Source organism: Nelusetta ayraudi, unplaced genomic scaffold (assembly GCF_046127955.1).
Source record: "Nelusetta ayraudi isolate G7.1 ecotype Tasmania unplaced genomic scaffold, CSIRO-AGI_Nayr_v1 ptg000312l, whole genome shotgun sequence".
Lineage (NCBI taxonomy): Eukaryota > Metazoa > Chordata > Actinopteri > Tetraodontiformes > Monacanthidae > Nelusetta > Nelusetta ayraudi.
Window position 1 is genome coordinate 918 of NW_027466359.1, and position 25182 is coordinate 26099.

The 25182-nt window shown below is 48.1% G+C and overlaps 1 protein-coding gene across 1 annotated transcript; it reads right to left on the bottom strand.

Moving 5' to 3' along the window:
- Positions 1-471: 471 nt before the first annotated feature.
- Positions 472-3094, bottom strand: LOC142882517 (LIM domain transcription factor LMO4). The gene is made up of 2 exons (XM_076017289.1): positions 2411-3094; positions 472-755 (listed from the first exon to the last, which is right to left on the bottom strand). The coding sequence occupies exon 2, from the start codon at positions 743-745 to the stop codon at positions 506-508; it is 240 nt and encodes a 79-aa protein (XP_075873404.1). The 5' UTR covers positions 746-755; positions 2411-3094; the 3' UTR covers positions 472-505.
- Between the last annotated feature and the right edge of the window lie 22088 nt (positions 3095-25182).

The following is a 25182-nucleotide window of genomic DNA, read 5'->3' on the forward strand; positions in this document are numbered from 1 at the left end:
TCCAACAAAGTTATTTGAACTTTGAGCAAAGTGCGTCCCAGCGCCACGGCGTCAGAGCGCTGCGCAACACCCCAGCCACGCTCGTCTGGCGCAGCTACTAGAATATTTACAAAGCGTCTCTCTTGGCTAATTAAATGGCCCCTTTTTTCTCAGCGGGCCAATCAGAAGTGAAGCCACAGCAGCGGTCCCTGCTGTCCCTGCTGTCCCGGCCCGCTCGGCTTCCCGCTCTCAGCACCTCACGCGGTCGCTGCGCCCTCCTCCGGAGACCTCCTTCCACAGAGTCCGGAGGCTTCGTCCAGGATCCGACCCGGATTGTTTGGTGCCGCGCCTCACACATCGGCCACGCACACGGCGGTCCAAACCGCCCAACGATCTGTTTTGGTTTTGCGTCAGATCGTTTTACTGAAGGGCTTCAAAATATCATCCCCACCCCCCGCCCCCCCCGCATCCCCGCAAAGAGAAATGCGATCGCTTTGACCGCCCGGCGTCCCGCTCCCTCCCGTCCTCACCTGATGTAGTCGTTCCTGCAGAGGATCATGCCGCTTTTCGTGTAGCACGACGTGCCGATCTCGCCCAGCTGTGCCTGGCAGCACGAGCACTTGAGGCAGCGGCTGTGCCAGTAGCTGTCCATGGTGTAGAGGAGGAAGCGGTCGGCGATCTTGCCCCCGCAGCCGGCGCACCGCTTCCACGACAGCGAGCCCGTGCCCACCGCCGGCGGCTGGCTTGTGCCTCCGGGATTCACCATCGCTCGGCCCCTTGGAACAGGAAAAAAAAAAAAACACGTTCAGCGCTTTTTAAGCTTTAACGTTGACATGAGACAAGAGAGCAGGTGGGGGTGGGGGGCGGGCGGCGGTGATGGTGTGGCCATGGATGGATGCGCTACAGGTACATCGCAGCACCCAGTCATCAGTGACGGAAAGAAACCAACCACCACTAAATCCCATCTGGACTCAGGATCCAGCCACAAAGACTCATCTGCCCTCCATCGCAGCCTCATCGTCACGCCACACCGGACCTCCTCTCACCACAGCAACGCAGCGCACACTTCACCCTCGCCGTCTGCGAAACCCCTGAATCCCTTCCAGCAACGCTCACGGTCCTCGCTTCCCACTAACTGGGAGCGGGCAATGACAGCGAGCGTGAAGACTTGACATGCGACGCGCTGCGGCTCCGTCCTTGTTTACCAACAACTCCATGCTCACTTGGCCTTTGACCTGGTACAACGAGGATGATGATGATGATGATGATGATGATGATGATGATGATGATGATGATGATGACGACGGGCTTTTCATTGGCGCTACTATTGTCACCGATCGTTTAACCAAAGCCCTGTTTGTTATAATGACGACGACGCTTTAATTTCCAAATCTCGCACAGCCGTTTCTCATGAGTGAGAGCGTGAGGGAGGGAGGGAGGGAGGGAGGGGAAGAAAAATTAACGTGGAGGTGGTGCTTTCAGATGTAATCCTCTCCAATTTGGTCGGGCAGACTGCGTGGATCAAGCCAAATCTTTGTTGAAAGGCAGGTAGGCTAATTAGAGTTAGGAGGAGGAGGAGGAGGGAGGGAGGGAGGTGGGGGGGGGGATGGAAGGGGGGGGGGGCTTCACACAGAAAAGCATTCAGTAAGCCCATTAGTGATGGCTCTCAGGGACACAAACCACAGCCTACCTTGGAGCTGATTAAATCTAAAAAGGAGATGAATTCAAAAAAAAAATGGGGAAGGGTGGAGGTGGGGGGGGGGGCTGAAAGTGACTCCCTGGATAAACAACACGGACCATGGTCAAGTTTCAGAGGTCGTGGAGGAGGGAGGCTTTCTGGGGGCTCTTTCCTAACGCCAGACAGAGATGGAAGGAAGGAGAGGAGGAGGAGGAGGAGGAGGAGGGGGCGGCTTTTAACTTAAATGGGCTAACTCGAGTAATTACACGGCCAGGCAATTTGGGCGCACAGACCAAGTCACGGAAATAGAAGCAAGAAGAGGAGTTGGGGGGGGGGGGGGAGCAGGGAGATGAAGGAGACGGGGAGAGGGGTAGAATATGAAGCAGCCATGTGGCCAATGAGCTTCTTTTCTCAGTATTTAAAAAGAAATAGGGAAGAAAATGAAGCGACGCATCGCCATTACAGCGGCGGGCTTGACTGCTTTCAGGAGGAGAAGCGCGGCGGATCAAGGTGGGAGATAATGTCGCAATAATAACACCGGGCTATCACATGTCACGGCCACAGCATTAGTACCAGCAGACAAGCGGAGAGGCTCCTTTTCTAGCTAATTAATAAGGGGGGGGGGGCTGATGGAGAGCGCGCGGTATTCTCGCATCCATTTCGTCAAAATATATTTTATGGAAGGAAAAAAAAGAAAGAAAGAAAGAAAGAAAGAAGGAGAAACGTGTGGTAAAAGCTGTGGCGGGCACTCACCTCGTCCTCACTCTCTTCTCAGAGTAGTGATAATAATAATAATGGCTGTGAAGTTGACGACTGTGGACGGTGGAGGTAACGTGGCTTCAACAGGAGAAGAAGGAAGGAGCGGACGAAGAGGAAGAAACAACAAAGTACAGGTAAAAAAAAAAAAAAAAAAAAAATGTTGCTCGGCCTCCAATTCTCCCTTTGGCGCCACTGAAGAAAAAAAAAAGGAAAGAAAGAAAAAGAAAAAAAAATAGAACCCTGAGCGAGGACTTTTTTTTTTTTTTTTTTTTTTCGCAGCTGCTGCCGCCGCTGCAGCCGAGCAAATGGAGTGATCAGATAGTATTTCCACTGGACGGATCCCGGTCTTCTTCTTCTTCTACCACCGCCGCCACCGCCGGCGCCGCCGCTGCTGCTGCCGCCGCCGCTTTACTGCAATTTCTTCCCGGACACACGGAGTCCATTGCCAGACACGAGCACCGCGGCGGATCTGCGCATGTCGTCAGTCAGTCTGCTCCTTTCAAACGACAACTTGTTCTGGGTCTGTTTCTCTTGAAGCCGTCACCGGAGGCAAGAGGACGGAGAGGAGCCGCGAGTCAGTCAGCAAAGGGTGACGGTCCTGCGTGCGTGCGTGTGTGTCGCCTGCTCTCCGCTCCCTACATGTGTCGCTGACAGGAAGAAACCTCCGGTTAAAAAAAAATGAGACAGAGCGAGAGAGAGAGAGAGAGAGAGAGAGAGAGAGAGAGAGAGAGCCCACACCCCCTCTCTCTCTCTTCACCGCCGGCGGCCCACCCCCTTTCCCCTCCCCTTCTTCCCTTCCTTTAGAGCGACGCGACGTAGACGCCTCGTCGGCCAATAGGAGCGCGGCTCATTTTTATTTTTAAATTATTATTTTTTTAATTTTATTTAATTTTTTTTTTTTTTTTTTTTTTTTACTCGCATAATCGCGCGGGCCAATCAGAAAGCGGCGCAACGACATGGACCCGGGAGCAGGAGGAGGAGGATGGAAACGACGAGAGGCGGACGGAACGGAACGTCGGCGAGATGAAACGGAGAGAGAGAGAGAGAGAGAGAGAGAGAGAGAGAGAGAGAGAGAGAGAGAGAGCGGTGGCGAACGAATGAGCGAGTGTGTATCGCTCTCTCTCTCTCTCTCTCTCACACACACACACACACACACACAGTCGTCCTAAAAAAGCGTCTCAAATCAGCCCTGTTCTCTCGATATGCACCCGCCCCCTCCCCGCAAAAAAAACTCCTCAACTAATAATTTAACGTGTTACATTTCCCCTCATAACACCCGTAAAGTAGCATTGTTGCCGTCGCGAGTCTAAGTTCTTATCGACGTGAACGCCGCCGCCGCCGCCATGATCTCATCGTTTGCCGCTCTTGTCCCCCTCACGCGCTCTCCCTCTCCAACCCCCGAAAGCTGCATGGCAACAATCCCGCAATGCCGCATTCATCTCACGTCCTGACTTTAATTAGTTGACATTCAATAAGTACTTTAGTTTACGGAGGGTGACTCCAACCGCTGGGAAATAACAGCAGGGACCGAATTCGCTGCCGAGTGGCGCCATCGTCCGTCACTGGGAGCAATTGCAGGCCGGGCCAGGCCAGGCCGAGCCGAGCCGGGATCCTTGCTTGTCACGTTACAAGCTCATTAGGCCTCGGGTCATTGGTTTCGACACCTATTAATGGTAATCTGCCTGCGCATGACCTCGATCTGTCTTAAATCCCATAATTCTTCAGTGTTGCAGGTTGACGGAGGATAGTTTAGTTTAGTTTAGTGGTTTTTTTTTTGTTGTTGTTGTTACCACCGTAAACCATAATTATCTGAGCGGTATTGTGAAATTGTTGTCAAATTACATTTCGAAATAATGCGTAAAGATCTGGCACAGGCAAACTACGGCCCGGGGTCCATATGCGGCCCATTAAAGCTTTTTAATCCGGCCCGCCAAACTTGAAACTACATTAACCAACCGTATCAATGTTTTAGTTTTCCTGCATTCTCACGTTTTCTGCCACATTGATGAGGATGATGATGATGATGATATCCTGAAGAATAACACAACTCTAATTTACTTTTAAATAGTAACTGCTAGTACTTGGAGAAAAAAAAAAGCTGTTTCATTCGTTTAATATTCAGTATTTTCAGCATTAAACCACATGTTTTCTCCATATCCCATGACATATTTTTTTTCTCCTATGAGATGGCTCACTAAAACACTCCATCCATCTACTCCATCCTCGTCAAATTTTAGAAGCCATTGTGGCCCAGCGGTCAAAAAGTTTGCCCACCCCCTCGTTAAGATGGTTTGTTTTGGGGGACTTTGTTGTATAAAAGCATCTGCAGTCTGCAGTCGGGCTTTGCTACGATGATCTCAGTTTGATTGGAGGGGTCGAGAGAGAGGGTGGGGGAAGTGCTTCCATTGGATGAAAGTTTCGCCGCACAAAAAAAGTTCCGGCTTGTGTGGTTTTACATGACAAAACGACTCCATTATGATGAGCTGCCCCTGGCTTCATTAGGAAGACATCAGATGTATGGAGGGGGAAAAAAAAGATCTTTTTTCTTGACTCTTAATTGTTGCGATTATTCTCGCCGCTCCAAAGAGATTGTGCCGCATCACGCTGATTTCCCTTTTGGCAGAGCGACTCCACCTTGGTTTGAGCCTCCGCTCTCCTGACACTCCTCTCATCAAGGCTCGGCGACGAGCTCAGAAGAAAAAAAAAACAAAACTTTTTTCTTTTAGTTTTTTTCCTTTTTTCAGTTTTGTTAAAAAAAAAAAAAGAAGGCACAGAGGATGGCAAAGAATATCTTTTGCCTTCCGAGGGATGATTAATTGATATAAACGATTAAAAAACAGGGGGAAGAATTGTGAAATGGATTTGAAAAGAGGCCTCACAGGAAAAGCTTTGTTTGTTCCCAGCCCCTGTTTTTTTAATGAGCTTTTCATCAGTGGGCAGGAGAAATTACTTTGCGTGTTCTCCTCGCAAAAATAATTAGGGGCTACTTGTTCGTGAGGAGAGGGAGGAAGGAGGTGTGGGTGGGTGGGGTGGGGGGGGGGGGAGCAGGGTCACCCCTCAGAAATTGATCATGATCATGATCTCTGATGATGAGGTCGTGCCTGGTCGTCCTGCGGTGGCTCCGTGAGAAGACACACCAAGACGCCAACAGTCAACAGTACGGCCGAGCGCCACTCGAGTGTTTAAAGAGTGGAGGAGAGAGAGAGGGTAAGAGAGAGAGAGAGAGAGAGAGAGAGAGTGTCACATGCGGCCCCGCAGTGTTGATGCTCCCCACAGGGCCGATCTCCAGCAGATGAAAAGGAGACCACAGCGTCTCATAATGAAGCCGCTTGTCCTGTGGTGGTGGTGGTGGTGGTGGTGGGGGGGGGTGAGTAGCAGCAGCAGCAGCAGCAGAGGCTGCGGTGGTTCAACTTCAATTCCACGTTATGTTCCATTAACATGACACTGAAAGCACAAAGAGGCCACTTTCAATCTGCCAGTTTACACACCGCGGGGCCTCCATCCGCTAACTAAATAATAGCTCGCCGTCATTTCCCTCTCAGACTATCAAAGCACGGCCAGCCTTGTCCCAGAGTTTTGTGATATAGGATTGCACTCGCTTTACTGTGTGTGTGTGTGTGTATGTGTGTGTGTGTGTGTGTGTGTGTGTGTGTGTGTGTGTGTGTGTGTGTGTGTGTGTGCATTTGAGAGTTTGTTATTCAGTTAGCGGAGCCAACTGATGAGGAACGATAAGAGCTCTGATAATCTGCAGATAGAGACTGAGTGAGTGGGGAGGAGGAGGAGCATGGCGACGGCAGCGGCGGAGAGATTTTCCAAATGAAATCTCCAAAACTAAATTGCTACTTATCCTGAAAATGTATTTCACCATTCTGCAGAGACACACACTTGACGTGAGAATCTGCAGCACGTCTCCTTGTCTTCGCGGCCAAATGTGAAGCTTCAACAGAGCTACTGTTAGCTTAGCTGCCAAAACACGATGCAGTTTTTTGTGCCTTGGTTGTGTCAATCCTGAGCATCAATATCTTTTGAACCAGTTGCTTCAAAACTGTGGCCAAATGTGTGTGTGCTAGACTAAGAACGACTGAGTGGGGGGGGGGGGGGGGGGGAGTGGAAAACACTGATTGAAAACACATAACAAAAACACTTATACAATAAATCAGTACTTTAATAACATTGTATCCCCACCCAACCTAGCATAGCTACCATAGCATCTGTGGAAAATGACATAGTGACTGTTAAATATAAACGATATAATGTCACAGTTTATTAGCATTCTTATTTACTTTTCGAACTTTTAGAAAAAAGCACTGCATATTCTAAAAAAGTGCTCTTTCCCTTTTCAACCACAACTGCATGCTGAAGTAAGTTAGGCACACAGCACAGTCCTCCCCCTGCAAACAATAGGCTTAAATCATGTTGCAGCGTTGGAATAATGGAAAGGGGGCCACCCGTTTTCAAAGACTGAACCATTTTTATGGCCACATTTGGGAGAATAATTTTGTGGAGTTGATAACCCCACTTAAAAACTCCTAAAGAAACACAGACATAAAAGGACGTTTCTCGTTCTTGTTCCCGTGCCGGTGCGGTGAGCAATAAGACCACATTTCTCCTTAATACATCAATACTCTCGGTTTCATGGTTATGGGAGAATGCCGTGCGACGTGTTGAAATTGCATGAAAATAAGCAGACTAAGAGTCCAAATGAGCCCAATCAAAAGCTTCAGCTGGAGTTCATGGCTCTGCCTATTTGTCTTGCGATATGTTTTCCTGCACTTCGTTTCAACGTCCCGTGTGGTTTCAACTCCACTTGGATCACAGAACATTGACTGTTCCGCTCAATATCCCCCACCCCGCCCCACAAAAAGAAGAAAAAAAAAATGCCCCGTTTCGTTTATTTGCCGGTATTGATCGTATTCTTATTGTTGGTAATTGAGCCCCTGAACAAGTTTGCTCCGGTCAGTGGAAATCAACAACTCAATAAACTCTCAGTGCCAGTGGGTTTTCTCCCAGACCGGCGCTTGCACTTCTGGTTTTTCATGACTGCAAGTGCTTTGGACTCCAAAAATGTGTCAGCACCGATATGCCTGTTTGAAGATTAAAAAAAAACATTCACTGAAAAAAAGAAATCCAGGGTCGGTTATGGTTCCCTCGAAACCTACTCAGCTCAAATCATTCCAAAGTGCGCCAGGATGGCTGGCATTTCTTCATTCGCTTGCTGTTATTTTTGCCCTTTTTGGAGGTTTCATTGGGATGATTTTGGAAGCTAAATTAGCGTGTCGTTTGTACGGATCTTGCTTTAGCCTTGCATGGCATAAAGACTTTGAAAGTTGTACACAGTAGGAACTGTGGTGTGTCTGAAGGTTTACAGGCAGCGAGAACATCAAAAATATTTGGCAAACGTTTGACATCCGCACACTCCCCGCAGATATTGATGATGCCGTGTCTGTTACGCACATATTCTATTTGGTTAGCCCTCTGGAAACCTTGAAGGGTATTAAAAAATGTAAAATATTTGACGTATCGACGATGGTGTAAGTACACTCTGACGTGACCTTCGCTGCCATTGTAGCTGCGCCTTTATCGTAGTGTCCGCAGTTCGGACGCGAGTGGCTGAGGTGAACCGGGATGCGAGTCACATGATCAGGGTCAGATCCAGCATTTATGTTTGAAGTGGCCTTGATAATGACCAGCGAAGATCAGGACTCTTCCATATCTGAGTCTCTTTGTTTTTTTAAACATGGAATTGAATCCCTTGGTGGAGTTCTAAACAATAAAAGAAGACTTTTGTTCCTCTAAATTACCCCCAGCTCATGTGTCTGCACAGGATCTGGGCTCTCGACGGGGAAGCGTTTCCTGTAAAGCCGTTTAATGAAGCTGTGCAGTCTGTCACAACGTTTTTATAGAGGACCTAATGGGTTTTGTAGGGTTTTTTTTTTTTTTTTTGACGGATCATGGTGCACATTCTCAAACACGCCAGAAGCCCTTGACAGTAATGAATGTGCTCGACAAAGCCAGAAAGCACTTCAACAACAGAGTGAGGCAGAGAGATGTGGATTGATGGAATTCAGGCACTAAATGACCGAAGAAGAGCAAAGAAAAAAGAAAAAAAAACACCCGGGCCTCTTCCTTTAAGTGCTTTAATTGTAGGATAATTGCCCTACACACTTATTTCCGACGTGCCCGGCTTGTGCAAACACAAACAGAAGCGCCGCCACGTGCCGTCGTACCGACATTTAATGGGTCGCGGTGAATCTCTAACGAGTCCCGAAACCTTGTGATGAATTTCATAATGATTCAACAACCCCCGCAAAACCGCACGAGGGGGAAATTCATCAGTCAAAGGCAAATGAGTTGGGATCCATTAGGGTTTAGTGTCTTGTAGCGACGCTCACTTTATTAGCTCCTTACACCCATTGTCATAATTGAAAGCATATTTCATGTGGCGCTAACCCCACTTTAACTGAGTGACCACTCCTCCCTGCTCCCTTTATTTACACCCCGCCGCCGCTGCTTCCGCCCTGCGTACAGGTTCCCTGCGTCCACCGCCACCATGGTCCAGGCTCAGGCTGCTCACTGCTGTCCTTGTAGCCTCTGTAGCAGAAATGCTAAAAAGAGATATTTCACTTTCATCCGTCCATTCATCTTCTAAACCCGCTTCTTCCTGCATTCATTGCGGGGGTCTGTTGGAGCCAATCCCAAATGTCATAGGGCAAAGGCAGGTTAACACTCTGCACAAGTCACCAGTTCATCCCAGGTCCTCATAGAAAGACAAACAACCATTCACTCTCACACAAACACCTAAGGACAATTTAGAGTTTCCAATTCGCCTCACATGCATGTTCTTCGTCCGTGGGAGGAAGCCAGAGAACCCCGAATAGAACCCACGCAGAATGCTCCAGTCCCGAGTGACCTTCTTGCTGTGAGGCGACAGTGGTGTCCACTGTGCCAGCATGCTTTCAGACCATTTTTGGCAACATTTTTGTGTCCAACTTTGGCCTCGTGTGAAGGCTGCAGAGATTTTGTTCATGTCTAGCTAGCTAGCTAGGACGTCTACTGCGCTAGCCAGCTATCTATTGATTGGCCAACCAATATTTTAGCCTTGACTCTAGCATTGTTGAAAGCAACTCGACTGCTACAGGGTCCAGTTCTGCACTGCCAGCTGCCTCTTCTTGTCTTGACCTTTAGCTGCATTAGCTTCCTCGCCTGCACTCCAAGAAACTCTAGCTTGTGAATGTGGCAAGACTTGAATGTACCTGCAGAAATGAACCCCATATCCACATCAAGCGCATCACCCGGTGGAGTCTAAGAACATTTGGAGAAGAATCTTGAGCCCCTTTCCCACTGGTCAAAAAACCCTATTTAAACCTGCTAAGAATTGGCATCTGGTGGCAGTGGGAAAGGCTTAACCGACCCGCATCAACCAGAGTCAAACAACCCTGCAAGCAACCTGGGTTAAAATCGTCTTTAGTCGGCTCCGCTCCGATCGGCTTGCAGTGGGAAAGGCAGACCCGCGTCAACATCACATCTTACCTTCCATTACTTGCTGCACGTGATGACGTTGAGCGTTACGTGTGCTACGTCATAATATCCCGTCAGTCACGCCGTATATCACGTACCAAAGCAAAGGTGTTCGATTACGTTCCGTCAGAGCTTGAAAATTGAAAAAAAAGACCAGACGCCGAAACGATGGCTGCACGGTCACAGAGGTGCCACGCAAGTCTGACGTGAACGACGCCATCATTCCGCGGCTATTGGCGGAACGATTCTACAGTCAAAAGTGCCCAACAAAAAAGAACACTGGCCACCGCAGGAATCGCTTCCATGTTGCTCTCCATTGTTTACTTCCCTGAATTCTGAATTCTGTCGCACTTCATCTATGCGATCGCAGCGCGATAACATCAGCAGCAGTGAAAGTGGAGGCTATGCAGCTTGCCAGCGGGGGTTCAGACCCCACTGATTTTGGTCAGTAGGAAAGGAGCCTAATGCCAAATGTTAGAGGGTTGACCCGCATTAAGAAAGAAAAACAGGGTCGACCCCCTAATTTCAGTGGGAAAGTGGCTTTAGATTAAACACTCCCAAAACTTAGTCCAATGATTTTCCTTTCTTGCGTTTTCCTTTTCACATGTTGCTAGTTTCGTTTTCGATACATCACATCTGCTTTCTCTTTTATTTTTTTCTTCTGCCTTCCTTGGTTCGGCCCAGAACCTCAAACACTGAAGAGACGCCTGAATGCCTCGCCATGGAATGAGAGAAGGAGTGTCAGTTTGTGAGAATCATTGAGGGAGGGATGATTTCTTCAGGATGACTGATGATGGCTTCCACTCACAGACGCCTCTCTTGTTTGACCAGGTTGGGGCGGTGGAGTCGGTGGTGGTGGTGGTGGTGGTGGTGGGGTTGGGGCAGTTGGAGGGTTGGGGGGGGGGGGGCTGCCTCTGGCGTCGTCTTACACTTGCTCCGGCTTTGACAACCTGCAGACATCTGGGATGAGTGGCATCCCCCCCCCCACCCCCGAGATACCAAGAAGGAAAGACAGACAGGAGAGGACCAACAGCCGAGGCCTCCTGCTCGCCGTCCAGGACGTGGACATGTGACCCGATGGGTTTTTAGAGTCGCTCGTGCTCAGGAAGTCAGAGATGCATTCGCAACCCGAAGGTTGCCAGTTTGGATACCTGGCCAGATGGCACAATAATCAGGAAAAAAAAAAAGCTGGCAACCTGCCACCGTGTGTTTACCTCAGAGCCGCATGGACGTGTTCAAATGCAGAAGATTACTTCACCCTGAGGGATTAACAAAGCAGCCTTTTCATTTGTCGAGGGCAACTTGAAGACGGGAAATTGCCAGGTAGTGGAGCAGCGTTTGCGAAAATTTGCTGCGACAACCGCGTGATTCCAGTCGGACGCGGCCAGATTGATTTACGTGCATAAATAAACAACCAAAGAATTTCTGTATATATACATCAATCAGATTTTTCATATTAAACTTGAAAACAGTGTTTTGTTTTTAGCGTGGCAAGCTTAGTTTTAAAGAAACATTTTCAAAGGAAATAAAAAACAGAATAAAGAGGAATGTTTAAACAGAATCAAAGAGAATCATGTTTGGATTCATGTGCATCTGTCTTGAAAAGCCACCCTGTGGTCATTTGTGGGGGGGGGGGGGGGTCGAAAAGGGTAGAATAATGAAGCTGGCACTGCTAGCTTGTAAACAATGTCAGCTGATACTCAGATTCCTGACAGTGATTTTAGTCTAATTTGGCCTCCTCGTCTCCGTCAGCCCCGTTTAAATCTTCACTGTTGTAAAAAAAAAAAGAAAAAGAAAAAGAAACAGCAGCAGGGCAAAAGTTTGGGTTCCCCAACTGAGGCCTTCAGCTTGGTTTCTGTCCATCCACAACACCGCCGTGTTTGACTAGAGAGCCTCTGCTGCGCAGCCGACCTGATTGGAAGGTAATAAAAATCTCAGTCGAACAAAGGAAAGAAATAAGCTTCCTTCACACACAGACACACACACACACAGCAGCACACACAGAAAATAGCGCCCTTATCATCCCTGTTTCATTTAGAGTTGATTGCTGTCGGATTATAATGCAATCACCACGCTGTGTGAGCTGTAACTATGGGAACTGGTTTTAACTGTTTATCTTGCCAGAAGATCTTAATTTAAGTTTGAACACTCCGGATCACTTAGATGTGAGAGACACGGGGAAATTGACAAAAAGAAAAAAAAGAGAAGGAAAAAAATGGAGGAAGAAGAAAAAGGAAAAGAAGAGGAGGGGGAAGGGAGAGGAGGGTAGGGGGCGACATGGGGAGGGGGAGGGGGGGGGGCACAGGGACGGGAGCCGCGGAGAGGGAAAAGAAATGTAGAAACAGACACTTTCTTGTTCTCCCCCCCCCCCTTCAACCCCCCATCTCCCCCACCCCTTGTATTTTCCTGGGCGATTTAATTTGTCTCTCAGAGAGAGAAAATCAATTTATGATGACAATCGGCGGGCCAGTAATGAAAGCGGCCCAGTTCCTCCGCCATGGGAAAGTCTCGCCCGCTAATCTCGGCAAAATGAATCATTCACACTTTATTTGGACATCTGTGCTAACGCCACCCTCACCCTCGCCCCCACCACCCACCTCCTTAACTCCACTCCCCCCCTCCACTCCCGCTCCAACTCTCATTCATCTGTGACAGTTTTATTACGACTGCTGCAGGTGGCTGCAGGCTGCCGGGCCAACAGGAATGCAGCGTGGAGACGCTCCCAGTCGAGTGTGGACGAACTGAACTCGCGGCCTCACCTGGAGAGGCCACGTCAGGAGAGCTACCTTTTGTTTTCACTCTTTTATTTTTCGCGGGGGTCCTGCCAACGCAATACCTCATGCCAGGTGCCCCCCCCTCCCAACCCACCCAAGTTCACTCCACCAAAGATGTTTGACTTTAAGGTGTGAAAAAAATAACAGATTAAAGTCTCTCCGGCTACGAGCTAGTGTAAGCCGCCGCTAACTCCTTCCTAAATACAGGAAATTGCACATGCTGCCGCAGTATTTTGTGTGTGTGTGTGTGTGTGTGTGTGTGTGTGTGTGTGTGTGTGTGTGTGGTTTTGGACTTGAGCGTCTTTTTTTTTCTTTTCTTTTCTTTCTTTCTTTTTTTGAAAACATTCCAAGAATGAAATGAGGAACCACAGAAGGTCGGCCATTTAAAAAAAAGTTCCATTCTACCTGGTTTCCAGATTTTTATTTTCCATCCTGGACTCCAGGGGAGTTGTATTTAGCGTGATCATTTTTAGCCCTCTGAGTAACATACATTTGTCTGCTTAAACCAATGCTTTGTTGGACCTTCTAGACACAGGGTTAAAACAAGGCACTCACCAAACTGGAATCACTTGAACGCAACGCAATTAGCTTTCTGTTCACAGCCCATTGTGAGGCCGCTATGCTGGATTTTAGCTTCCTGCTCAAAAAAAAACAGTTTTGGTTCGTTGGACCTTCCACATGTACGGTCCACATGGACCTTCCTCCCTCTGAGATGGAAGGAAGTCGTGTGTCGTGCCCTTTGTGACATCACAAACTGTGTCCATAGACACACACACACACACACACACACACAGATTTTTTGCAATATGAATTTGGTAAAGAGAATTTTGCATCACACAATGCAACCCTTACGCTCTTGTCTGGATCACATGACCCACAAACGATTGTTGGCTTGCTTGTAGAGCTTGTAGACGAAGGTCTTTGCTAATAAGCTACTACGACCAAACACCATCTCAAAGGAAGATGCACAGTGACTGAGTCTTCGGTAGCGAGGACGGCTTAGGTCGACTCACGTGCACACACACACACACACACTCAGACACACACGAACATGTACTCTCTTCTTCTGCATCGTTTGTCATTTTTCATTATTAACGTTTCACAGGCGCCGTTAGATACGCGAGGTTAATTGCTTACCAGCCAATTATTTATGACACGCTAATCATCTCGCTCGTTTGGTTCGGCTGTTTTGTTTGTTTCTCGTCTTTGTGTGCCGTTAATAAGAACATAATGCACCGCCCGTTATGTTCCACCCACATACAGTACTTAAAACTTCTGCTGTTGAGCCACTCCTAAATTAGAAAGTGTATAATCTATGTGTAGAAGCTTTCAGAAAATTGTGCCTTTCGTCACTGAGGTCCTTCGATGCTTCGCCCACGTTCCTGTTGTTGAAGCTGCGTCTGCTGGACTCACTGTGTTCAGCGCGGAGGGAAGTGGATCTGGCCGGGTCGGCAGGAAGCCCCTAGCATGACCTCATCCCCCGACGCCGCCAGCAGAGCACCGCCGAAAGCCCGTGACTAATCCTTCAGAGAGGAGTTCTGTCACCAATGACATTTAGTTCCGTTATTTTTTTTCAATATATTTGTTTTTGTCACGGTGTTAGCTACACATTATGGCCATCTTCTGTCATTTAATGTTTTAGAATAGAATAGAAAACTTTATTAATCCCACATCGGTGAAATTTGAATAATTACAGCAACAATGTAGCGCAAAGAAAAGGAAAATTATATCAATTAATTAAAAAGAAATAAAGAAATAAGAAGAACAATCGAGTCTTCGCCTTGCGAAGGCCTGCTCTGATGAGAGCAGGCCTTCGCTGAGGCTCAGTCCCGAAAAATGAAATAAAATTTTTATTGGGTAAGAAAAGAAAAACCAAGATATTTACATCTTATGAACAGTTGGATTATTTACAGATATCTACATTAAAGTGTTTTTATAACGCATGTGAGCGACGGTCAGATGCAGATGGCTAGGCTGCTAAATAGCCAAGGCTCAATTGTTCCGCTAAGCTTGCCACCTAGTGGACTGGAGGTGGAAACACACTTTGCGGCTAACACGCCAACATGCGTTTTATTGCAGCATTAATTAGGATTAAAATGACGGCGATCGCCACCCTCGTTGTTTGTTTTTCTTCACCGCTCAACACTGCCCTCGCTGTGCGTCGCTCTCGCAGCCACATCTGGCCAAAAGAATCCCAGGATACGGTGAAGAAATACGGAATGTTGTTGTTCTGCACGTAATGAACGCGGAGAATCGACTCGCGGCTTCATTTGTCGCAGAGCTCAGAAACGAGCGTTTCATCTCACCAGCAGCAAAATTCTGAAGAACCTGGATGAAGAAAAAGGTGATTTTTAAATTTCGGCCCTTCATAACTTGCTGCCACAGTCACGACGCGTCCGCACCTTGGAGGAGACGGCCGGTTCTCCTTTTGATTAGCGCCTGGTTTCCTCCTCTCCTCGCCAGCCGAGGTGATGCTAATCTGTTCCAGGTGATAATGTGCGCGCACAATGACCTCAAAGACTCCCGGCAGACCCAACATCATGACGGCTCTGCAAAGAATGCACAACATCCGTGAGCCTCTTAAGCCGGCCGGCCGGCCGGGCGGCTGGGCCGGCTGGGCCGGCTGGGCGGGTCCCCCCGGTGGCTGAACGCTGAGACTCGCAACTCGTAACGTCTGAAAAATCCATAACGACCGGAATAAAAAGAAGATAAAAAAAAAAAGCCTTAGTGGCTTTAATTAAGGCGAGAACTCGAGATATCTGAAAATAATAATAATTATTGAAAATAAAAAAAAAGAATCCCGTCATTTGGAGCGAAACCTCGGCACTCTTTCAGCAGCAACACTTTGGATTTTTGAACGAGCGAACCGCCGCCGCCGCCGCCGCTGGTGTGTGCGAGATGGAAAAAAACAAGTTGAAGTGGCGAGGTCAGCGATCAATAGCAAGTTAATTAATGAAGAGTACGCAGTGTTGTGCCGGATGGATTTCCAATCGCCTGTGATTGTACTCCAATCGCCCAAATGTCAGCGCCGTTATTTATGAAAAGGAAATCAACCCGCCTTTTAATTTACCTTGAAGTTTTTTTTTTCTCGTCCGATGGAGTAAAACATATTTTTCAGCTTCGCCAACCAGCCGCTCGCTCACTCACTCGCCCCAGCTGTATTTTATTCATATTCGGTCTCCAGTTAAACAGTGTGAGGAAACTTGACCGGTTGAGTCATTGCTGCTCTTTGCTGAATTAATGCCGGCGAACTTTTGAATCCCACCCATTTTTTCGATTTTGAAGGAATTTCTTTTTTCTTCCTTCTTATCCGTCCCCTTTGTTACGTCTCGCACAGAGATTGTTCATCACAGACCGCATCTGTGGCAGGAAAGAAACACAAGTGCGGCAAGCAGAATTTCTTTGCAAATCTGAAATCTGAAGGTTCCAGAAGGTGGGAGGTCGCGCACGCAGCCGAAAAGCAGATTCACTTCTGGGGCTGCGAAGGATCCCGATGCGGCTCAACCGTCTCGTTCTCAGGTTTTGTGTCAAATAAATCGAAACCCCGGCGACTCGTCCTTCAGGCGATGAGCTGGAGCGAAAAAAGAAAAAAGAAAGAATTAAAAATTGAAAGATTAAGAATTAAAAGATCCTTCCGCCGCCGCGTGAACAATGCTCTCTTGTCGCTCGGAAAGTTTAACGGTAAAGAAAAGTTGCTCCGCCGCAAGAGAGCGAGCAAGGATGACGAGAGGTGAGGGAGAAAGAGAGACAGAGAGGAAAAAAATTAAGTTCTGATTACAATTACGGGACGTGACACTTAGCTGATTCCAAATCAGGGAGGCCAAATTTCACCAAGGCTGCTGCTGCTGCTGCTGCTGCCGCCGCCGCCGCTGCTGCTGTCGGTGGCTGCGCGGCCGCCAGTTCTCCTCCCCAATCAAAACTTTTTGCTCTATATAATTTGACGCAATCAGATTTCTCCACAGTCATCCAGCGCAATCAGGTAATCAGGGGGGAGCATTAACAAGACAAATGGGGCTTTAAAAAGTGGGTGCACTCTGTTTGCAGGAACTTCCTATGGAGAAGCCCCTCCCCGCCCTCCCTCCCCACCGCACCCCCCATTCTCCCCCCCGCCTCCCCTCCTTGATTACTCCTATCACCCTCATACGGTGCGGCTCGCCCCGCCCTTCCTCAACCCCCGCCCTACCCCCCCGACACCGACCCCATGAACTTTTACGGCTGGAATTCAACAGGTACGTTGGGGTTATTTATGTCAAGTGATTATCGCCTCCAGCTGACGCTAAATTAGTCACATTGTGTACAGTAATGGCGCCGCGTCCTTGCCCGGGTTTTTTCCCCCCGTTCCTTTCTTCCTTTCTTTCTTCCTCTTCGTCTTTCTTTTTTTCAGTCCCCACCCCCCCCACCCCATTAAATCGCTCATTAACTCGGTGATCCAGATTGCACAGTCAGGGGTAAAACATGTATTCACCTGTTAGCGGCTGAATGGATTTATGCTGAACGCCTCAGCAAAATCTCTCTCTTTCCCCCCCCCCCTGCAAAACATTAGGCTGGGATTGATTCTGTCAGTCGACTCACTCTCTTTGGCGGTGATTTTACCTCTTAAAAATACACAGCTTTTGAATATGGGTTCCACCTTGACAGGTTCCGTATGGTTAACACAGTTACACAGTGACGTTCACTTTTCGCTTTCGGTCCTGAAGTTCTGAATGTTAAGTTAACAAATAAGTAATGCTTGACATTGGTAAGGACACATGTTGGATTCCTGCCGGCCATTGGTAAGCTTAGCATGTTTTGGACAGACAAAAACATGGTTGGTTGGTCTTGCCTACCTAACCTACCACATTGTAAAAGCATCTGTGTGAAAATAATTTTGGGCAATTGGTGCTCCTTGGACTTGTCCAGGGTGTCACCCTGCCTTCGTCTTATGATGGTTGGGATAGGCTCCAGCAGACACCCCGCAGCCCTGAGTGCAGGAGGAAGCAGGTATAGAAGATGGACGGAGGGATGGATGGATGGATGGATGGTGCTTCTTGTGCTGCGCCATGCTAGCGAGCTCTTAGCTGCTATTAGCTAAACATTTTCCCTTTTACAGAACCCAAGGACAGGAAGTGCATTTTCCCACACGATGCATTTTGCATTATATCTAATTCCAACACTGGAATCAGAGATCACTTCAGTGTTGTGTGTTGGGAGTTACATCTGTTCCACACTGCGGATGTTCCTTTTTTTTTTTTTTTTCCTGTGAAGCACCTTTGAGGAAGTTGTGTCTTTCTTGCAGAAAAGAGAAAAAAGCAACAACTTCACTTTGCGATTGGTTCGGGGGGGTTGGCTTCTTGGGCCGACCTCATCAAACACTCCCTCCAGTCCTTCGGAGCAGATTTTCTTGGCTCTGAAATAATTAGAGAGCACGACAAAAGACAACAGGAAAATGAGACGGGCCCTCTCCATCGGGCCCTCGGGGGTCTTTTGCTGCGATTCTAATTAAGCCCATCCAGAACTGGATCAGGGCAGTTCCTGATCGGGGTCCCTCCACGAGCTCGGCCCCCTTTTGTCACCGGCACACAGCCAATTACAAAACTCGACAATGGCAGCCGCCGACGTCTTGTGCTCCGCCACAAAGGAGGCTGAGATTTCAGGATGTCCATCCGTCCCTCGGCTCAGAGGGACTTCGGCGACAAAAGGCCTTCACCTCCGTGAAGAAGTGAAATCAAATATTCTTTTTGTGCGGACTAGCGCAGGATAGATGGATTCGTGAAAAGGGGGAATTTACGTCTTGCGCTCGGTGTGCCAGATCCATCCCCAAGCTGCTAGCAGTATAGCCAGTTTGTAGTTTGTTTTTTGGGAGGGGGCAGGGGGATGCGTGGATCCAATTAAAAAACAACTTCTGTCGGGTGTGAAATAAGTCAAGTATCACAGAACCCTGGAAACCTTGTTGTCTTATCGTCTCTTCGTAGTCTCAGTCAATCATAGTAGTGGCCACCGCGTCGGCTGCCGTCTGCTCTCGGCTTCATTGTGCAGGAGGCGTAATTACCCAGAGATAAGCCACCCCCCACACCCCCTCCCCAAGTGGGCGGGTCTATTTGCCGAAGCTCCACCTCCTTTACAGCCACTCAGGTTTGCTCGCCATCGGAAAAGCAAATAACGATTTTCCATGCAGTTGGCCGCTGTGCAGGAGGACCTTGGGACCAGTATTTTGTGTGTGTGTGTGCGCGTGCGTGTGCATGCGTCTCCGTCGGATTTTGCTGCAAAGTCTGACGACGCGTCCCAGAGTGCAGTCTGCCTGTGCAAAGGTCGTCCAGAGATAACGGCCGGCAGAGACAAACGCTTTGAGAGGAGAAGAAATCAATTAGTGAGAGCAGGAGCGGTGGGGGTGTGGTGGTGGTGGTGGTGGTGGAGGGGGCACTGTTCTCCTTTTGTGTTGGCAGCCAAACCAAGGAGAGGTTGGGGAGGGGAAAAAAAGCTCTGTCTCTGTCGGTCTTTCGCGATGTGGGAGCTGCAACATCCGTCATCGAGCGGCAATAATCAACATTTTCAGCTCCCTCCGACAGACGAGTGTGATGAAGAGTGAAGCACCTGAAGTGACTCATCTGATTTATTCTTTTTTTTCCCCTGGTGGTGATTGGAGGGATTATCTGTCATAGGTTATTTTCATTATTCTACACAATTGGACGCAAAGACCCAGAAGAGGCATTTTCTTTCCTTTCTTTCTCGTGCTCGGAATAACAATAGAGGATTCTATTCTATTCTGTTCAATTCTATTCTATTGTCCCTTGTGAATTAACAAAAAGCAGCTGGATCGGAATTCATTTGGAATTCCGCTGATGTCATCAACAACGTTTGGCAGTGGGGAAGAAAAAGTTTTAATCCGTGGAGTTTTCGCTGCGTTTCCGTGAAGATGGCGAGGTTGCATCTGTGTATCCTCTGGAGCTCATTACAACGTTCACCCACTGACTGATCCAAAAGAAAAAGTCCACATTATATTTGCTCTCCACTGCACAACACACCCTTCGGTCTGAAGCGACTGGGTGGTCCGAGGTTCGGGACAACCACAGACAGCTCCAGAAGAGCTTTGTCTGTCTGCTGCTGTGGTCAGTTTGATCAGTGTTGGACGACGTTTCGTCGTGAAGAAGAAGAGCCGATGATTTTCTCTCTCCGAGTTAGACCTGGAGACTTGTCTTTAGACTCCATCCCAACCAAGACCACCACCACCGATTTGCAAGCTTTGTGCTTCGACTGAATGGTGGAGGATCTGACGTTGTGAAAGTGACGAAAAGGAATTTCTTGGTTTTTTTGCTCCTTTGTGAAAAGGCCTCCATTGTTTTGCAAAGGACTCAAGCGAGAAATAAATCAGAGTTGGTGATAAGTCTACCTGATAGGGATGCTTCCTTGAATGTGAATTAAGTCTGGTTCCATCTCTTGCCTCCCCCATCAACCCCACCCATGCACAAAGACCAGTCTCTGATTGGAAAAATATTGACTGCGAAAAATAATAACAGAAAAATGCCATTAAAATTTCTCCTCTGCCCTAAAATGGTAATAAAGAATTGTCAATCGTGTTGGCAGACGAGTTGCTCACTGAGGAGCTGCTGTGATTGCAGCTCCAGTCCTGATCGTCCCTGGATGTCCCGTTAAACTTCAGTGTGGTTCTTCTTACCTCAGTGACCTCCAATCATCAGTCCGTCCGTCAGAAATACAAAAAAACACACAGATAAACAAACAAAGCATCCACGAACTTGTGTGGAGGTATTTCTTGCTTTTCACTTCCTATTCTTCTTGCTGTTTGATGATGTCCTGGAGAGGAACAAGAAGGCGGAGCCACGCCGCTCGACCCTCCACCCCCCACCCCCGACCCCCTCTCTCTCCATCTCTCTCACTCCCTCTGTCTCTCTTTCTCTCTTAAGCCTTCCACTTAAATCAAAGTCATGCTAATGAGACGAGCCAGAGGTCGTGTTCCAGATATTTCAGCAACGTTTCTTCTCATGTCAATCTCGGAATGAATCCGTTGACACCAGCTGAAAGTTGATTGGTCGAAACGTTCAGTCTGAGCCAATCAGCAGGGGAAGGATAAAAAAAAAATTCAGCATTTTCAGTTGTTTGTTCTTCTTCTGATGAGGAAATGTTGTGACCAGTTCACAAGCTAACCACAGCTTCCTGGTCCCATTGCAGCTAAAGCCTGGCTGTAGCTCTGCCCTCTTTCTCTTCAGAGCAGGCTGATTGGTCCAGTTACCAGCTGAGAAGAATTCAGATCCTCCACACCAGGAGGTATGAAAGATCTGCACATTGTCTTTGTATATATATATATGTATATATATATATATATTTTTTTTTATTATAAAAAAAAAAACTAAAACTCAAAATTGATTTTATCCAGATTTTGTTCTCCCTGACCTAAACTTTAGTCAGCAGCTTTTTTGTCTTGCAGATAAAAAGTCGGGTTGTTTTGATGGATGACACATCAGCAAAACCTCCAGGTTCAAACACAAGATGGCATTCATCACAACCAAAAACATTTGTTCACCAGCCACGATTTTTCCACCCAACGTCTAATACCTCCGAGTCCTCGGGGAGATTCTGCCGAACTCGCACCTTTTTCTCTTTTCTCCTCATCTTGTGTTTTGTGCCAGCGGAACATTTAGCGGGAACAACCAACGGAAAGATGATTCTTTCTGGTCCAATGCGCATAAACATGCAGCATCTCCGCGACTTTTTAGGTTCCTCAAACCTGGAGCAGAAGGTTCCTTGATTCATCCGGAACCCGCTCGCTCTGTTTTACAACGTTTTCCCCCAATCAGAAGAAGAGAACTTGAGCCTTCAGATTTCAGGCCGAGGTTCAAACGCTGTCATCGCCAAAAAAAAAAAAAGAAAAAACTGCAAAACTGCCTCTCAGACAAGACAGCGACAGCCTCCGACCGTTTCCTGGTGTCGCGTGTTTCATCTGCGGGACTGGCGATGAGACAATTCCTCCTTTCACGAGGGAAAAAGGAAACCCGAGACGGAAGCTAATCTGCTGAATATGTGTCGTGTTGCTGATACGGCGCCCACTGAGACTCGGACCTTTGTTTGGCCTCTTCCTGGCTCACAGGAAGTGACTGTGGAGGGACAGCCAGGGACACTCATCCCCACCCCCCGACCGCCCCCCCCCTCCCCCACCTGCCCCGGGGGAGGGAGAGATGAAGGGGGGGAATGGGGTGTTGAGGGGATGCTGGGAGACGAGACGTTTTTGATCAAGGCCTGCTGACGGATCTGCAAATGGTCGGACTGGGGGCCCCGATGACAGGGGCCCAATTTTGATGTCCCTTTTCTCTCATTGCGCTGTTTCTCTTTCAAGCTCCGACCTGCCGGAGCAGAGCAGCCTGGGAAAAAACAGCCTCTCACCCCCGCAACCTAACCCAACCCACCCTCCACCCTCCACCTCCCGCAAGAGCCAAATGGAATTTTGATGAACGCTCCGACTAAAGAGGCTCTTCATTCTGCTGGAAAGGAAGAAAAGAAAAGAAGAAAAAAAACCCAGAGGAAGAAACTCTGGAAGTGTTTCTCTGATATGTTTCTTTGCTTTTGCACATTCTTCAGTTTCTTCCTAACGCAGCACGTTAGTGACGCACACCGAGCGTCCAGGCTAACGTCCAGCGGCTCCAGGAATTCCTGGAATCAAAAGCGGCCGCGGCGCTCGGTTTCATCGGCTAATTGAAAAAAATGTTGACCCATGTGAGAAACATTATATCGGAACAAGGCGGCGGCGGGACCTCAAAGGCCACGGGCGGCTCTCGGGTGTTTATGGGGCATTAGCGGAACAAACTGGGCACTGTACTCTGCTGACACGTCCCACCTGGACGGCCGATTGGTTGCAGATGTGGCCCCGCACATTCATAATGAACTCATAATGGCTCTGTTAGTGCAAGATTGTTTTCCTTTCTCCTCATCTCCACCACACACACGCACACACGCACACACGCAGGGAGATGGAGATAATCTGTCCTGAAGGTGTGGTGGTGGTGGTGGTGGTGGTGGTGCTGCAGCGACCTGAATGAAGCAGAGACTCTGGAATGTGTTGATAGCGATTCTCCCCATGTGACTCACTCGCCGCAAACCGAACGGCTCTTTTTGTAGTCAGGCGAGTGGCGCGGCTGCAAACACGCTAATGGCAGCTTGTGGGGAGAACAATTTTTTAGGAAATAAGTAAATAAGACGCAGCAGCAGAAGTTTTGCACCTTGATTTTCGTGAAACGTCTGCGGCTGCCTGTGAAATCGGCGCATTTCAGAGTCAATTCTGCCAATTGACCCTTTGTGGTTCCACATGGGGCACCAACAACTCCCCAAAATTGTGCAAATGTCACGTTACTAGTGTTTTATACCAGTAAAACCAGGTGTCCAACTAGTCAGGGAAAGGAAAACGTTCTGTTTTTGTTTTCTTTAAAAAAAACAAAAACAAAAAAACACCTTTGATACCAGAGTTATCAGAGTTCTCATGTGTCACAAAGGGCTCTCATACCTCTCACGGGTCATCGCCCAAACCCCACCCAACCCTTAACCAGGTCTTGGCCCCGCCCTTAACAAACTATTTATAGACATAATTATTTCCATTCTGGCAGATTGTAGGGAGATTTTTATGTATACATATATACATTATATATACTGTATATATATATATATATATATATATATGTATAGATAAATGGATAAATAAAATAAGAAGCATTTTCCCGGCTCTCCAACAAGCAGCAGCAGCAGCAACAGCAGCAGCAGCAGCAGCAGCAGCAGCAGCAACAGAAGTTCAGTGCCTTGATTTTGGTCTTTGGCTGCCAGTGAAATGAACAGACAAAGAACAGCAAATTAATGACTCTGCGTTTTGATCACAGGCTGATATAAAGGGGGAGCACCAGGAAACAGACTTTGGAGAGAGGACGCCGAGCAAGAGGGGAAAAAAACGGAGGGAGATCTGAGGGCATCAATTAGCGCCGCGATCCGGCTTTGATGTCAAAACGCAGGCAGATGAGGAAACGAGGTATTTTTTTCTCTCTCTCTCTCTCGCGCTCCTCTTTCTCCGTCTTTCATTCCGTCCTCCTTCCTTCCTTCCTTCCTCTTCCCGTCTGCAGCCGCGTTGAAACTGTCATCTCGACTTTATTAGAGGATCTGAGTCGCACTTTGATGTTTGACGCCGTTAATTATATCTCAGAAGATAACTTTAATTAAAGTAAATGTGTGCACTTGTGCGGAGGAGCGGCCGGGATTAATGAGCTCCGCCGCGCGGCGAGACACGTTTTCTCGGCGCCGTAACTGGCCCCGGCAGGACAAACTGCTGCTGGACTGTGTCACGGCACTGCAGCAGGAGGTGGGAGGAAAAAACACAGCAGCAAGACTGTTTCTGGGAAAAAACACATTTACAGAATTGTTTGTTTTTGTCTGCCAAGCACTGCAGCTACAGCAACCCCTCCAACCAACCAGTAGGGGGTACTGCTGCAATCTATGCAGCGTTTTTTACTTGAGTTACTTACTTACTGGGTTACTTCTATTTCCATTTCATTGTGTTGCGCTAGCTAGCATTTTCATTTCCTGGTTCTTTCGCTCCGTCTCTTTTTTGGTCCCTCCGTGTTGCAGAGTCACAGACGCTAAGCTGCCGAGAGGATGTTCGATGTAAGGACATCCACAACAGCGTCAACGTTGTGTATGTCGGGGCTCAACGTCGACGCAGAAATCCCTCCGCTATCGAACACGCTGCCAAATCTAAGATCAGCCTGTGACTCCTTTAAAAAAAAAAAAAAAAAAAAAAAAAATCTGCTTATGATTTTAGCATGGCTTCGGAGGACTTGGGCCAAGCACATAATGTATCATGTACTGAGCAGCTTATTTTTCATGATTTATCTGCGTGCATTTGGACGGTGGCCTTCGCCCAAATGGAGCCGGAAAAAGGAGCCGAGGTGAGGAGACGTGTTGGGAGCGGAGGGAGCGACGCCGACCCTGTTTTCAATTTACGTGCAGTGTGTCGACGCAGGGTGAGCGAGCGAGAGGCCTTCTCGCATGTCGCACAACATCAGAAATGGAGGCCGATGCATCAAAAGGTGGCAGATCACGCGACGCTCGGTGCCAGTTTTCCTCAGGAACACCTCAGGTTTCCTGCCGTTTGCACGGGAACATCTCCAAGAAGGAGGAGGAGGAGCGAAAAGGGGTGGAGTCACACTGGAGGAAAAATTCCCTCCGACTGTTTCCTACAAGAATCAGTGTCACGGTGAACTTCACGAGAACTTCCACTGTGCTGAGACTTGCGCAGATCCGGAAAACTAGCGCCCCTGAAACCTCCTCCATATTGTGCAAAACTCACGTTACGTCTCTTTTCTTGCAGTAAAGTCAGTTCTCCTACACAGTCTGTCCTGCAAACGTGCCGTGAAAACAGGGCAGAAGGGGTAGAGCCTCCAGAGGTCACCAGAGGTCAGCCGCCCTCTGAAGCTGCGACACGTGCTGCGCTAAAGTATCAGATTAAAT